Source organism: Barbatula barbatula (genome assembly GCF_947034865.1).
Source record: "Barbatula barbatula genome assembly, chromosome: 5".
Lineage (NCBI taxonomy): Eukaryota > Metazoa > Chordata > Actinopteri > Cypriniformes > Nemacheilidae > Barbatula > Barbatula barbatula.
The window spans coordinates 21,919,198-21,936,826 of NC_136769.1; the positions used below are offsets into that span (position 1 = coordinate 21,919,198).

The 17,629-nt window shown below is 39.4% G+C and overlaps 1 protein-coding gene across 5 annotated transcripts in view; it reads right to left on the reverse strand.

Moving 5' to 3' along the window:
* Positions 1 to 12,733, reverse strand: part of LOC306894499 (CASK interacting protein 2) — a 43,193-nt gene extending 30,460 nt beyond the window's left edge. For all 5 annotated transcript variants that reach the window (XM_079457110.1, XM_079457109.1, XM_079457107.1 and 2 more), the window contains exons 1-2: positions 12,422 to 12,733; positions 9,580 to 10,109 (exon numbers count right to left, since the gene is read on the reverse strand). In XM_079457110.1, the coding sequence (XP_079313236.1) occupies positions 9,580 to 9,673 (94 nt within the window). In that variant the 5' untranslated portion in view covers positions 9,674 to 10,109; positions 12,422 to 12,733. The remainder of the gene's footprint in view (positions 1 to 9,579; positions 10,110 to 12,421) is intronic.
* Positions 12,734 to 17,629: the final 4,896 nt, after the last annotated feature.

Sequence of the window (17,629 nt, forward strand, 5' to 3'; positions counted from 1 at the left end):
GTCGGATCGTGTCACGGAGGAGAGATTGTGAGACATGCTTTCATCTCTTTGCCAAATACTGCGGGCCGGCTGCTGTTGAGAGCGGAGAGGAGCTTTCACACACACACACAGCATCAACACGCCTTTCATTATTCACAGTTAAGCACCCGTAAACTCACTGAAAGGGCTGCAGGACATAAAGCATTATTTAGTGAGTTACATTTTCTTCCAAGTTGATCAAACTAATTTGAACTATATAAAAGTATATATTTTTAAACTGTTATATGACCAACATGTTTCACATTCTTTACGATTAATGATCATCTTCAACATGTGCATGCACAAGCACTAACATTCACTGCTAGTCTGTGATTCAAACAATTTCAATATGCAGATTTTTTGATCATTTTTCTATATTGTACAGCCCTGTGCTTTGTGTTTGATTTCACGTCATATCAAATAAGTACCCCCTAGTCGCGTATTCATAACACTGTTTTATAACACAGACGAAGATGAGGAAAAAAAACATCAGCATCTTCTGTGGTCCTGCTGATGCTGTGCATCACCGTATGAAAAGATCCCATTATAAGACCCCATGAAAAAGCAGCACATGAGTCAGGAAAAAACCTCTCATCTGCTTCATGATGAGCCCAGAACACTTTAATTACACACATGCACGAGATCAGATACAAAACTATAATTTGCGGAGTGAAATACAAACAAGTTGTGAAGCCAGTACTTTACCAAATCACGACTGTAAAGTGCTGACTGACAGGACAGAGAAAATGAGAGACTGTCATTTTGAATAATGTGAAAAAATTGCTGTTTTCTTAAAACAATACCTTTAAAAAAGATGCAAGCAAAGATTTAAAAATGAATATCCCGACTCTTTAAAAAGCAACTCAAATATCACCTTCCTAATATTAATGCAATTTGCACTGGTCCAATCTAACATACGGAGGACAGGTGCAAGGTTGTGCCAGAGGTCGCAAGGGAAAACTGGGGTTGAATCAAGGGCCATCCTATTGTGTGTCAGAACAAAAAAAGAGGGAAACATCTGTCTCAGGCCTGGAAACTCCCACTACAGTCAGTGAATTTATACAATTACAGTAGCTCTGGCATTCAGATTCTGTGTACCTGAAGGAACATTCCCTTTACTAGAATAGTTAACAGACCAACAAAACTGTGTTATGTTTCCCTTCATTATAAACAAAAAACAAATGTTGACACAGCCCAGCAACACAGTAAATGGGGATGGAGGCTGTCAATCTAATATCCATATCCACATTTCTACGTGTGGTCCACAGAAGGAAGGCATCCAGGTTGGAATAGCGTAAGAAAGTGAAAAAATATTTTTATAACAACTACTAGTGAACCGGAGGTTGCGATCATTCTTCCGTATTCTGGCGAATTTCAGAGTGAAACAGAAAATCAACTGAGAAAATAGAGTGGCCGTGGCTTGTGTTTTCCATTGCGATTTGATTGGATGAAAAACAGGTGTTGCATTTTGAAATGAGACTAGCAGCAGACAGACAGTTGAAGGGGAGGGATTAACAGATGCTCCGCCCATGCCGTCTAATTCACCTCATCAGACGTGGATAGCTACTGGCATACTATAGCATTTTCTGACGATTATGAGGTTTTAAATGTTGAGGTTTTGAACTTTGAAATAGGTCATGAATTAAAAAAAATGCTATTTATAATGAACACTGCAATATTTCATGACAAAAATAGGAATTGTAATTTTGAATTTCATATGGACTTTAAGATAAAAATGTTCTTTGATCTTTGCATATTACTCATTTTTTTATAAGAATCATGGAGCTGGCATTAACACCTGAAAGATCTTTTTGTCTGTTTCTTGGTGCACAATAATATGTCTTTATATTTACATTTACGCATTTGGCAGTTTACATTGCATTATACATATGTGTTTCTGACTATATGCAATCCCTAGCATCGAACCCATGACCTTGACGACGCTAGCCAATGCACTAACCACTGAGCCACAGGAAAGCACAAATATCTATTTGTCCAGTTGACATTTCAATACTCAATGAAAAACAACAAAAACATTTCTAAAGCTTCCTTCTAACAAAGCAAATAGCGTGTTGTAATGCATTGTGGGATTTCTCAAGGATCCACATGTCAGTTCTCTAAGGTTTGAGACAAAGCTTTATTGTAGGAGTATTACAGCTAGCATGCAGGGAAAGATGATAGCACAGGCTGGGCGTACATCTAACATCAGCTGAAAGGTAATGCAACATGCAAATAACCCGTGCTTGCCTGCCCAAAGCAACTCGAAAGTGCTGTGTTCACCCAGCTGATTCACAATTACAATACATGTTCAAAAAGCCCCTTGTTTGACTGACACTGATGATGGCAGAAGAAGAGACCAACGTGAGCCGACACTGTATGTGATGACATGCAAGGCAGTTTAGTACAGTTTAGCAAGTGGTGTACTTATACATTCCGTAGTCTTGTGGTTTAGGTAAAGGTGAAATGCAGAACGCCCAAGGCTTTTTCTCTCGCACGCTTTTAATTTTGAGACGAAATGCAACCTGAATATATTATAAAAACTTGTTTCTTCTGTCTCAGCCGTGACACTCGGCTCTTTCTGTACCTGTTGAATACATTCAAATCAGACTACCCGGCGAGCGCTGCATTCCTTCTAACTGACATCATCCCTCCTATTCTTGCGAGTTCCCCCCCACCTCATTCAAGCTTGGAGTGTTATGTCGCAGCCTGGACAATAGTTGGCATGCTCGGAGCAGGAAGAATGCCAGAAAAATATCTGTGAAACACCATTAAGGTCCAGCTTAAGGCAGCTGTGACCCATAAGTCACTCTGTAGAGTGTTTGAAGTGAATACAGACCCATTTTCTCAATGTACTACAGAATTCTGCTCCAGCAGTGCGGAAAGAAAAAAATGTGCCGAGACCCCCAATGTAGCCGCGCACAGAGCCGGTCGTATGTGATGGGGCTTAAGCATTAATTTAGTGCTGTGTTATGGAGCTCAGCTGGGGTCTTGGTAGAAGAAGTAACTTTCCATTCCTAAACACAGCCAATAAACCAAAGGCTGTTTCTGTATGCAGGCTAAACTACGGCAGAGTTTGAGGCACAAATGGGTCTCATTCAATGATAACTGTGTACATTATACATATTCATGGCACATTTGAACATTTCACAGAAGCTTATGTATTTACAACAAAACAGATAATATACACACTTGTAGGCAACACTTGTAGATAAAATAAGGGTGTAAGGATAATATATTGCTGTATCGCATATTGCAATGCACAAATGTAAGATATGTATCTATCATTGAGGCGATTGTAATACAACATGACATCTGTATTATTCTATTGGTATTTTGTTTTAATGTTTCGTTTGTTTATGTTGCGCTTTTACTATATTGATGTGTTTTTCTTAAGGCTTTCCTAATGTTACTTGTGTTTATTTTATAATTATTCATATATCATTGAAAATATACTTTATTTTGATTGTTTATGATTTTAATTATGTGGTAATTAGCAACACAACTATTAGATCAATTATTCAATTTAACGACAATTTGTATTGTTCTGGAAATAAATGTTTTTGAATTTCAGTTTGATTTTGTAAATTTTGTTCAAAATATTGTGACAATAGTGAACCCGTTATTGTTAAACGTATTGTGAACTATATAAACATACAGTATATACACATTCCATCGCATAAAGTTGAACACATAATGAATCACAAACTAGCATTTCTATAGGTGTACTTACTTACAGAACTTGTGCGAGTTTTCAAACTTGATGTGCTGTTGTGGCCAGTTTCAAATTGCATAATTGGTACGCTGCCTTTGTCTTGTCCTCACTGCATTTAATGTGTTCCCACACACCTGAGGTCTTCGGCATTTATGTCTTCTCTTCCAGATTAACTAAATCATGACGTTCACTCATGAGAACCGCTGCCAGGTGTAAGAAAAAAAAGAATATTCGAAACTCAAAATTGAAAATGGAATGCCAACCCACCGAATCGATTCTGGTCCAGCCCTAATAAACAGAGGCACTTCCGGTTTCAGTTTTAATTTTTATTCTATATAAATAAATCCTAAATATATTTGTGAACATATATTTTAAATCGGGTAAAAAAAATTGGTTTGTGACCCAATTTTTTTCAGCAATAATCAGGCCTCAGGCAAGCCTTTAGCTTTCCTCACAGCACAAATCATGTGTGTCAGGAAGATAATGTCTGAAAACTCATTTAGAGGGAGAAAATAATTGGTCTAATCTGGAATCTTATCAGTTACGTGGTAAATACTGAGTCTGTGCGTCTGATGGACACGACAAGGATGAGATATAAGCCACAAGGGAAACAAACAGGTCAAGGGTGAAATGCACAACACAAGGACATTTTCTACCATTCTTATTGAAATTTAACACGACAATATTGTTTCTGGACCCTAACAGACCAATCACATCATTAAAGGCTAATCATCCAACTTTTATTTAGTTGTTTAGGTAAAAAGATCAAGTAGATAAATTAAGCTAGAAGACAGACCGATGGATGTTTCTCTTTCGAGATATAATTAAACATTTAGCAAGCAAGTGACAGACCCGACAGGCAGCTGCCGTACAGAGACCGAATTTCACAGTCTGTCTAAAAGGATTTTAACACATTGCCTTCAATATGCCGATCCAACCCCCCCCACGCAGAAATCTCATTAGCTTCCCCTGCTGCAATTCGAGGTGCTGCTGGAGATAAACATGCAGTGAAACCACTAACTAATGAAAGCAAAACCACTACAGTCGGGATCAGATGTGATTGCGATGTTGAACGCCGCTCTTACAAACTGTAAAATGACCACTGACTCTTTGAGATCTTTCCATCATGTGTGTCCCATCTCACCACACTACAGCTTCACAGTAATTGAATGAACCAGGGCTCCATACTAAAATGTTTTACTAGGAGCACTGTGGCCCCTGACTGAAATATAGGCGCAAGCAGAAAATGTAGGGGCGCACCTTAAATCAGCCTGCAATGCCATTATTGACATCTTCCCCAAAATAGCGGTATTACTGAAAATACTTAATAGACTTGAGTCACAGAAATTATAATGTGCAGTTTAATTTTCAGTTCAGAGGGAAATGACATCACTCAATACCAGGGTCATACGGAATCTGCAGACTTTTTTGTTAATTCTGTGCTAAAATTTCAGAAAAGTCTGCAGAATTCTGTGGAATCATTTAGAAGTGTTAAGAGACTCTTTAAACTGACTTTAAAATGACTTCACCAGACAAAATTACCACTGTACGTCATTTTGTATGAAAAAGTATATATTTGATAGTTTATAGTGTTAAAGCAAAATGACAGGGCTGGTCTTAATACGTTCTTATGATGGTTTTATGTGTATTGAGGACACTTTTCATCATGTTCCTTCTCACACCTATAGGCCTACACTGGTGGGCTCGCGATTTACTCGCCTTTTCACATGAAATATAACAACTAGAAAATAAATCTAAATTGCCTGGTCGCACATGCACGAGTACTTGTAAAAAAACAAAAAACACTCACGCTGTCTCAAAAACTGGCAGCAAAATGCAACCTGTAGTCGCAGTCTGGAGTTACACGGTAACACAAATATTAAATAAGATCAAGTTCTGCTGTCTGGATTCAAAGTGGCATAGATCTGTAAATAACTTCATTATGAAGTGAGGGTCCTCTCATAAATCAAGCTTTTTTTCTCTGATAAGATGTCAGGTGGATTGTGTTTAACTACATTACACTACAAGCTGGAGCAAATAACTGCAAGCAGACACAATGAATGAGTTTGGGGCCATTCAGGAAACAAGAAAATAAGTTACCTACTGTATGTTTACAGTGGAAGTTCACGTAAAAATCATTTATTCACCCTCTTGTCATTTCAAACCTGTATGACTTATTTTCAGCTGCAGAACACAAAAGAAGATCTTTTGAAGAATGTTGGTAACCAAACAATGGCGGTACCCATTCACTTGCATTGTATGGACAAAACTAATGCAAGTGAAGAGGTACCGCCGTTGTTCGGTTCCCATCATGCCTTTAAATACGGTCTACTATGGGGTCACTTTCATATTTCAGTTATTGACTGTATCTAGATCTAAAAGTATGATGCTTTTTATAAACTTATTCAATTTAAATCAATATGAATGCACACATAAATAAAAATAACATTTAATAAAGTACACTCTAAAAACGCCTGTGTCCTTGAACATCCCTTCATCTAGCTAAGGAGTTATGTTTTGTAGTGATGGTGATGGTAAAGAGGTAAAAGTTATGGGTTGAATAAAGTTATGTGATGGTCATTTTTCTTACAAACATTGCTCATGCATTCAAGAAACAAAAGGAGATCAAGTCAATTGTATGTTTCGAAGTCATTCACCATTTCACATTCGACAGGGAACGTCTTTGCTAAAAAAAGAATATGTAAACACCAAAACGATCAAAACCTCACATTCCACAGATGTCTGGAAACATCCATATGCAACCAAGATATAAACCTGTACACAAAGTGCAATGTTTGCAGGCTCCAGTATGAAGTCATTTGTTTCTATTTGTGACACTCGTCGCTGACACAAAAAGGTTTTACCTTAACTGCAAACAGCCCAATATTAAAAACAACACCATTTTTGGAGTCAAACATCTGGGAAATTGGGATTTAAAGAAGATTACACCATGGATTAAAGCAACATCGTACAGACAAACAAATTCTAGTATAATTACTGCCAACCTCGGACTTCCATCTGTTATTGTGAAGATGGAAAGAAAAGGTCACGGAGCAAAAACCAGCAGAGTCAGTAGCAGAAGTACATCCGATGTTGTCTGACTCCGACTGAGAACTTTCCAAAGCATTTCACTAAACACGAAGATTACAAACCAAATAGAGCGCAATAAGAACAGGACACAATATGAAGGGTTTATAAACCAAAGCATGCTCCGGGGTCTCTCTTTCACCTATAAAACCCTTTAATCTGTTTGGGCACCATCTGGGTCTTCATGATTTACGAGCGTCTCCAGCAAGGAGAAAGCAAAGCAGCGATGGCAGATGTCAAGAGAAACTGGATGCGTTCATCATCAATAGATGCGACAGAGGGTGTTGTTTGTTGCGTTGCGCATCGTGCCAATGCAGGGCCTTGATGAGCACGTGTATGAAACGCAAGGTGATGAATTAGTGAGACTGTGAGTTTGAACAAAGGATCGTGGGTAATCTAACAAGCTGTGGCGCAGCCCCTCGGGGACTCAGACAAAGCAGCGGGGACGGAGGGGTGGAGACACGCTGGGTAGGCTAGTCAGCTGGCCAGGCCTTCTTGAGCCTGAAGGATGATTGCCACAAAAGCCCGCCGTGTGTTAATGACTGTATGAATGTCTTTATGACCACAAGCACAGTAAAGATGACATTATGGAGCCATAACTCAGCCAGTTTGCCGCACGCACAATGGCTCAGGCCTTGATTCTGGAAAGAAGAGACAAAAGTGGTGCTTACGGCTGAAAACAACTTGCAACCCCTTCCCGTCATGAAGTGTGTGTGTTATCTGGGCATGTTTACAGACACTTGGGTAAAGAATACCCGAGGTGCTGCCGGGTTATCAAACTGACCTCTTGTTGGCCTTGGAAATCGAAGCCTGCAGTTCCAGTCCAAGCGTGACCTGTTATTTTCTCTAAAACACACTGGTCAAAAGGGAAGTCTGGGTAACCAGGTGTTCAAACAACTAGAACTGCATTTCCTAAAGGAAATATGAGTGCTTGATTCTGCAGTTTCTTGTTTTTTTTACTTTGAGATTTCCCTTTGTTGTGTGTGTCTGTGTCGCATAATTACAAGCACGGACATGCTCAATACTCACCTGAAAGGTAAACAGGTGTATTAAGGTTCCATATAAAGGTCACTCCAGGTGTGAAGCTCTTGTGAAGTATGTTATGAAATGAAGATGAAAAGAGTAGCACAATAAAGAGGCGAAGTAAAACACCAAGACTGCACTCATTTCTGGTTTAAAGGTCTGAATTGACAATGCAAACACGTATCAGTTGCATTTGAGCATAAAACTAATTCTACAGAAGGTAACATAAATGCCCACTGTTTATGCGCAATTTAATCATTCATTCAGTCACTTTCCTAAAACAGACAATTATTTTTAAAGTTTCTTAATATACATCCTAAGAAAAATGTGATTTAAAGTAATAGCCATTTACACTTATTGTTTTGCTGCACTGCCGCATTCGTCAGCAGAACTTACTGCACCTGCATCATTTGCAAGAACGTCATCCTCTCTCGGGTCTCATGCACACGAGGCCGACAGATAACAGAAGTTAGACATAATCGTTCATAAAGTTTGAAAAATCAAATCGCTTCAGAAGGCAGTTTTTTGATCGATGGATGCACATTTTGAAGCTTCAAAATCTGATCCTTCCTTGATTCGCATTATAAAGGTTGAAAGAGCCAAGACAAATGGTATTATAACTATGGATCTATTGTATTCGTCTGAAATAAGACAGTCATATACACCAAGGATGTAAAACATGGTGTAATTTATTTTCGCATCTGAACAATCGTTTTAAAGTAATAGTTCACCCACAAATGAAAAATGACTCCATGATGGAAAATCTCTGAGATATTGTCCTGGCATATTACTTTAATAACCATCTTTATATATTAGCATTACAGGGTGAAATGTATAAAATACCCCATCGAATTCATAACGTCTGGCAGTTTGGGAGGTCTTATGGAGGTCCCTTTGCAGTCTCATACCACATCACAGAAAACACGAGCTGTTCATGCTGGAGATTAGTGTGAGGCTAACAGGGTACAGCTTGCTCTTAATGTACTGCAGTAAAGAGATAAAAGCAGAGAACAACGCTAACACTAACGTCTGTTGATGTTATCAGAACCCTGTTGGCAAGGTGTTTCAAAGCCCAGTCACACTGCTCTTGTGGATCTCGCATTAGGAGAAAAGATAAACTTCAAGCAAGGGCTAATTGGTGGGACTGGGAAGAAGAGACATGAACGAGGCTCTGCGAAGCCTATAACCAAAACAACACTCACTATCTATCACTCTTTAACTGACAAGCAGCTTCTGAACTCTGACCCCTTTTCTACCCCAAGAAAAGCTCTTATCGCTGGGTGAAACCTCTAGAATGAATAGCAAATCAATGTGAAAAATTGTGAAAAGAAATGTTGAATGGCTGTTAATCTCTAATGTTATCTCTAGTATAAATCTACATTCATTTTACTCCACAATACTCTTCATGTGTGTGAATCTTCAATTGTCTCATGTTCCTCTAAGGCAATTTTACAATACAACAATCTGAGACTAAGTTGACACTTAAAGGAAACAATTGATAACGCCATTAAATGGAGCATTGAAAGAGCACCCTCTGAGCAACAACATTTTCCTCTTGGCATCCGTACAAGTACATTACAACAGAAGCATCGGAAGACTATTCAGACTGTTCAAAGGGCATCTGTCAACACGTCAGCAGTAGCGTAATTGCTTGTCAATGGAGAAACATGGAGCTTCATGGATAAACATGTTGTCATCACCGCACGTGATAGGATAAGATGTAATAAATGGTAACTCACTGCTTTTGCTAGCTTTGACCTTGGCCAGAAGCTTCTGCGTGGTGGCGAGATCTCCATTCTTGACCGCGTGCAGAAGATCTTGCTCTTTTCCCATGATCCCCTACTAGCCGGAACTCCACCGGTGTCCTACAGGAGTCCTGCTCTTCCCTTACACCTCCATACAGAGGCACAACCACTGCACGAACCTATCCCACAATTCTGTTTTGGCAAAGATGTCTTCAGTAGGGGGTGAGTGTCAGCCAGACGTCTGAGGGAACCACGAGTAACCAGATATCTGTATCCCTCCAAAAATCACGTCATGAAACTCAACTGGCCATGTCATTCAGCTCTCTGTCTGCCTGTGGTGATGTGAAAGCTAGGAAGCTGGAAATTCAATTTTGCCGTACGAAACTCTTTCCGTTTTTCGTTCTCAAGTTTCCAGAGCCTTTTCTGAGTCGCATGGAGCTCAGTTTCTGGGAATGCAGAGGCCCTGTTGATGCTGTGGTTTAGTAGGTTGGAAGACTGGAGCATTTGGACCAACACACCAGAACCTGAAAAAGGAGTCGGCAAGAAAAACAGTAGTTACTACATAAGCCAAGTAAAAAGGCAGCAGTAGAGAGAAAGTGAAACTCTGGTTTTATCAGTACAAAGACATTTATACAGATCTGGATCAACTTGAGGGTGATTGAATGATGACAGCATTTTCATTTTTTAGTTTACGGTCCCTTTTAAAGGGATCCCTTTGTTCTGATGACCACAGAGACAGATATTCGGAAGAATGCTCAAACCAGACAGATCTTGAAACCCAGTGAGTCCCATAGTAGGAAACTCTGTTGAACACAAAAGAAGACATTTTGAAGAATGTAGGACAGCAAACAGTTCTGGGGTACTCATGACTACCATTGTATTTTTTTCTACTACAGGAGTCGATGGGGGCAAGGTCTGTGTGGTTATAAGCATTATTCCCAATATCTTTCTCTGTGTTCATCATAACAAAGACATTTATACAGATTTCAAACAACTTGAGGGTGATTAAATGAAGACAGCATTTTCATTTTTGAGTGAACGATCCCTTTAAGCATTAAAAAAGCATCACACAGCTGTCATGTAATCATTGCCCTGTTGTATAATATCTTGCTTTCTCTAAACACCCAAAGAGACCGAAGGAGTGAGCAAAGCTGTCAGTCTCAATAGCTGTAATCACATCTTCTCCCTCAGGGCCAATAGTTGGTCTTTTTCACTCGTTCGCTTTGTGGCCAAACTACTAACAATGTGCACGATTTTCTGAGAGTGAGATGGTGGAGTGCTGTTTTGATTGAACTTTACTATCATGTTTACTGGTGCTTTTTATGGCATGGAGAGTCGCAGTAAAAATAATTAGGTGTAAATGTGCAAACACATAGGCCTATTACTTGACCCTTGACAACAAAACCAGGCTTATGGGTCAATTTTTCAGAAAAATGTTAGCATTTCGACCCATGTTTTTGACTTTTACTAAAAAATGGTCCTGTGCTTCTTAAGACACATTGGACTACGGAGGTCAAAGTTTTAATGGTTACACCGCTCAAAGACATCGCTGACCGTTTCAAACATTGCACTTGCGATAAAAGTTAGAGGCTATCTCCATTAAGCAAAACATTTCCATTCATTTGCGCCCTGGATGTTTTTTAGGATGTTAAACTCCAATGTGTAGCCACTGATGTGCACACAGACGCCGCGCTGAGCCGTCCTTTAGCCAAACAATCATTTGATTTCATCCAAAGTATCTCACACCAAATGTTCAGTCAACCTGCAAAAGACACAATGGTGATAGTCCACGCATCAACTCTTGCAGTGTTTGAACCTACGATCTTTAGGTATACGTCCAAGATGTTGAACCTTTTAACCAGCCCTTGAATCCGTAAGCATGCCTGTTATATCAACAACAACAACAAAAATCACTGAGGGAGATTCAGAAAAGAGTATGGATTATCGACTGAGACTTGTATGATTACATTTCATTCTGTTTGATCTGAAATGCATAGAAAAAAATGCATACTTTAAAAAATCTTTAGTGGAATTTTACACAGGCGAACGTGATTTGTCAAAGCACAAAACTAAGAAAATAGACATTTTAGTCAATGGAGGCATTTTTCATGCATTTGTTTTTGTTCTTTGCTGGTAGAATAAAGCATCTCTCAGCTGAATAGGACGTCCTTCTACCGATCCAAGGACACAAATGATTTAAACAGCAGAATGCTCGGTGTCTAGCGGTTGCGATTGTACTTTTATCCTCCGGCACCTTGGAGCATCCACATCATAAGCGGCGGTGCCAAATCTCTTCTATATATCGAGTCATCTCTGTAAGTCTCTCTGAATAAAAGCGTCTGCTAAATGCGAATGTAAACAACAACTATAATACAACAGTCATCTCCAGAGAGACACGTATATGATACAGCGAAAATGAGTTCATGTTCAATAAAGGTGTCATTAAAATTACTTTATTAACCATTGTTTTCGATAAAAAATGATAATACATCATCGTTACTCCGGTAACGTTAAACCCTCAGTGAGACTAGTGTCATCACAATTAAGCTTATTGCCCTGTTTACAGATAGAGATAAATAAAAACAATTGACGCTATTAACAACAACAATATACACGTTTTTGGCGGAAACTATGTCTACTGTGTAAATGTGTATCTGCCGAGAAGTATCGCGACTAAATAAACACGAGCGCGATCACTGAACGTGACCTCTTCAACACAACCACCTACAGCCTGTTTTAACAACACTAAACCACTCAAAACACTTCGCTCGCGACACACATTGACCATACGAGCAACATTTTACAGAAATAATTGTGATGTGAATTGAATTGTTACCTTGAAGTTACTTCAGACGCTCATTTTCGCTGTACGGTGGTTGTCGGCATTACAGCGGCTCCACGCTCGCTGGTTTCACTCGCTCCCGTCCGGACACTTTCAACAACTTAAAAGTCCACTTTACTCGACTTCTATAATAGCTGAACGCACTGTGTTACACGGGTGAAACCTCGAGGGTCGTTCCTCCCACACAAGTGTTCAACGAGGTGTTTTCTCGTCATTTGGTGTCGTTAAACTCCAGACCGTGTTTCCCTCTGGCAGTGATTTGCATGTGCCTGTGGATGCAGTGAGTGGAGTCACACACACTCTCCCACTGAACGTCACGTCTGCGTCTGTATGGAACGCCACAAGGGCCACGAAGCGCTGGAAAACGTTTCTGTTTCAGGGTGAATTCCACATGGAAACGAACATCCATTACTGTGTGTTCACATAGAGCGCGAATGAGGCGTCAAGCGCGAGTGATTTACATGTTAAGTCAATGCAAAGACGCGATAGACGCGCTTGCGGCGCGAATAGCGCGAATGAGGCGGCGCGAATCGCGCGAGTTAAAAAATCTGAACTTTGGCGAAAATTCGCGCCGCGTTAACCAATCAGGCGCCTGCTCTAGCAGTGACGTAGACGACGTAGCGAGCAGAGGCAGAAATAAAAAATGGAGGACAAGCTCATCTCAGTGTGTGGACACCCGGAGCTATATGATACGTGTTCATAAAAATAGGAATAAAAAGGATCTTGCTTGGAAGAAAGTGAGTGAGGAGGTCGGAGAATCCGGTAAATTGTAAAAACATTTTCGCGAAGCGAATTTCATTCGCGAATGACGCGAATAGCGCGAATGAAGCGAAATGTTCAAGCGTCCAACTACTCACGAATAGCGCGTTTTTGACGCCTCGTGCGCGCGCTATGTGAACACACAGTTAAAGGGACAGTTCACCCAGAAATGAAAATTCTGTCATCTTTTACTCACTCTTTACACGAGACCGTTTTTAAGTGAAATCGCAGAACAATTTACATTTTACATTTAGTCATTTAGCAGACGCTTTTATCCAAAGCGACTTACACAGAGTCGGGGGAGCAATACGCCATATGTCATAAAAGAGCAATAGTACAATAGGTGCTAATGCAACGTTATTAGTTTCAACAAGAGCTAGACCACTACCTGTTGAGAGAAGAGGGAGGATTTTTTTCATTTGTCTGTCAAGTATTCACAGAAGAGGTGTGTTTTAAGTAGTTTTTTGAAGGTTGTGAGAGATGTGGTTGACCGGACCGTGTTAGGAAGATGGGGTGTAGTAGGGTCCGAAAGTATGCCGGTGCAGATCCAGTGATAGTCCTGTAGGCAAACATCAGTGGCTTGAATCTGATCCGGGCTTCAACCGGTAGCCAGTGGAGAGAGATGAAAAGGGGTGTCACATGAGCTCTTTTGGGCTATTGGAAGATGAGGCGTGCTTAAATTAGGCATATCAGCATGATGGCGTTGTCTTAGCAATCTTAGTTCATTGAAGGACAGCTGGTCATCAAATATGACTCTGAGGTTCCTGGCTGATTCGGAGGGAGTGATCATTTATGCAATTTGGGGGAGTGATAACGGAAACTTTTGAAAACAGGTTTCAAAGTGCAAGTTTTTGAAAACCATGGCGTTCTCATTTCCGTGTAAACCCTGAAGTACGCAAGAATTAGAAAACAACATTGTGCACATGCGTCTTAGGTGTGGGGGTGTGGTATGCGCGTGTACACCCAAACACGACGAAGAAGAAGAAACAAATACGACAATGGCGGATTACATGTTTTTTTTTTGCGCTGCTCAATAGTTTGTTAACGCTTCTCCAGCAAAGTGTAGCTTTACTACACCAGCGCTATAACCACCAGCAGAGACTAATTATTTTTCTACTATTTATCATGTCTGTAATTCCCCGGGATGGCTTTTATTTTTGAAGTGAGATGTGCTTTATTAATAGCATATTTGTCGTGGGGGACACCCTTCCCTTCCATCTGCCCACTTGTTGGATATTGGTCTAAGAAGGCCCGAAAGATGTCTGTATATTTTGTCTGGAATGACTCCCAGTCCACATTTTCCTGCCTTTTCAACCGTTTTGTAGTGCAAAATCACATGAAGAAACAAACCAACCTCATCATCCGTCCATACAAAGTTGTTTGCTGCCTTCGTCATCTTGTTTGTTTGTTTGTTTGTATATGTTTGCACGCTTCTCTTCGGTATGAATGAGGAGAAATGCAGCGCTCTGTATTGTATGGTCTCTTTAGCGAAGGACGTCCGCCTTCCAATAAACCGTCAATCAATCGTCAGGGACTCTGGTATTGTTTCTTTACATAGTGATGTCGCCAACTACTGGCGTGGCATGCGTAATACAGCATTTTTGCGGATCAGTGTAAACGCGGATTGTTTTGATAACGTTGTTGTGTGTGTGTGAAACTTTTCAAGAATGCAAAAGAAAAACGTTTCGTTTTTCATCGAGTAAATGTGGCCGACACCATACCTCTATAAATGTCTTTGTTCTGCTGAACACACAGGAACATATTTGGCAGAATGCCATATCTCATTCAACATTGACTCCCATAGTGTTTATCTTCCCTATGGCAGTAAATGGGGAATGAGATCTGAAACTTTTCCAAATATCTTGTTCACAATAGAACAACAGTAGTAATGCTCAAAACTCACTATGAAAATGTTGTAATGGTTGTAATGGGAGACATTAGCATTTCTGTGATTGTTTCTACTGTTTTTCAGCATGGTAACAACGGGGGGTATGCACGTCTCGTCACTTTACCATGTAAACACCATCTGACTGACCACGCCCGAGCGCTCCCCCTAGAGGGGCAAAACACTCACTATGATTGCTTACAATATCAGGAAACGCAATTCCGTGCCACATTTCAATTTACAAGAACACCTGATTCCTTTGTAAGCCATAGGGAAAGCCATAAGGATCACCGTCGAGTCCCGCTGCTTGTAATTTCAGCAAATAATTGTGTGTTTTAGTCCCGGTTACTTTGTTTCTCCTATTGTCCTCAGCCATTTTGCTAGGTGTTTTGCCACTCAGGAGAACGTGTCCTGGCGCTCAAGGGGCGTGTCCCGGCGTGTTCACGTGGGAAATTGACGTCAATGCATACCCTCTATAGAAGACCGCTAAGCGCAGGACGTCGTGACATGACTGCTTGATTCTCGTCGCTCCGATGAAGCTTACTTCAGCTAAAAATTGAGAATAATAAACCTCCACTCGCAGTCGGGTAGAGGAAACTAGGCTACTATTTTTTTGAGGGGTAATTTTCTTTCTATATCTTTCCACTATATTTATCAACTCATTCCTTGCGTAAATTATTATTAGGTCTGGTTCTGGGGTGCTGGAGATCTCGGTGAAGATGATTGACATGTTTTAGTAGTTTTAAAGGGAGTGCTCGTTGTGCGGTTTCTGTGGTATATATAATCCATTCAGAATCGTATAAAACTTGTTTTTCATGCCGCTAAGACCAACTGTCACATACACGCTGCAAAGTTTCGGGAATTACATCGGCATATAAATGCGTTTGAAATATCTATGATTGACATATTGATAGTTAGTTCCCGAATAAAGCAGAATTTTGGACTGAAATGGTTGAATAGTTTGCTGACTGACAGACTCACTCGTAACAGTCCTTGCCGCCACCTGCTGGGCGTAACTGTAAGCTGCACTAAAATCGTTGAAAAATCTCCTCAACACTACCACACACTCAAAGACGGTCTTTTTACCATTTATATTTTTAATATCTAATAAACTAGTTTCTTGCATTTAAACATGTCTTTTAGAAAAAACTTGTTATCAGAAAGTGTCAATCATCCAGTTGTTTTAAGGGAAAATAGTAAATACTACATTGGTAAGTATTGTTATTTATTCTGTTTGACGTACACTACTCTTCAAAAGTCATTTCTGGTCACCAAGCCTGCATTGATTTGATCCAAAATGCAGTAAATGAAGCCTGTTCTTTTATGTTAGCCTGTTTTTAATAAAAAGTAGTTATGCATATTATAATCAAATATATTGTGTATTTTGTATCAATTGTATATTGCAAGTCTAACACACAAAAAAGGATTATGGTCTGGACTCGCAATATCTGTCAAAATATATCCGCAATTAGATCATTTTCCCAAGTTTCACAGCCATATTGCCCAGACATGTTTTCTTTTACAAAAGACATAGGAATCAGTAATCTTTCTCAGATCATCTGTACAAGAGTGTCTACAAATATTTTGTTTTCATAAGATAAACCATACATCGCAAATATAAAGATGAAACTGAATGCATGTAGACGTAACTTTGAGGAATCATTCATTACTATTGACGGCAGTTCGCTTTCTCAATAATTCTCAATCATGCTTTTGATCTGCACCTTATCAGGATCCACTGTGTTTACCACACCTGCTCTTTTGTTAATAATCTGAATGAGCAAATGGACTCAAATTCACTTCATGTTATCATATTTCAGCTGGTGTAGAAACACGAGTAAAATTGTTTACATAATAATATCGTAAGGTCTTATATCTAAACAAAAGCATTTAAAAAATGAAAATACTAAATGAAAATGAAACAATGAAGTGTAATTACTTTAGAAATAGTAATTTACTTTAATTTAAATAATTTATATCATTTAAATAGGATTTAAAATAAAAATACAAACTATAATGTAATAATAAGTCATGAAATTAAGTACTTAATTTTTATTGTTTTAACAACTCGACATCTCTCAAGTAAAAAGATTAAAAATCATTACAAACGATAAAATATGCATTATGCTGTGTGCCTGGATATGTATTTGTCTTGTCATCTCGAGTTTGGAAGCCCCAGTAACTCAAAATAAAATTGACCATCCAAGACAAATATGAATTATTAAAATATATTTGTGTATCATAAAAATGTATTTGTGGTCTTACTAACCATATTGTATAAATGTATACACACACACACATTTGATAAACAACCATACATGGCTTCCATATGTTTAAAGTTTAAACAATACATTTATAATAATTTACAAGCAGAGCAAACTAACTGATACATTTTATTTACTTAAAATATCATTTTGGACTGGATACATAATTTGGACGGGATGTTGATTGCAGGCTTGTTCGATTTAATAGGCTTGTTTGAGATGAACAAAATCTGCGCAGAACCGATCACCGGTGATCACCGTGAGATGCATGCCGGTTAGAAAAGTGTCCGAGTT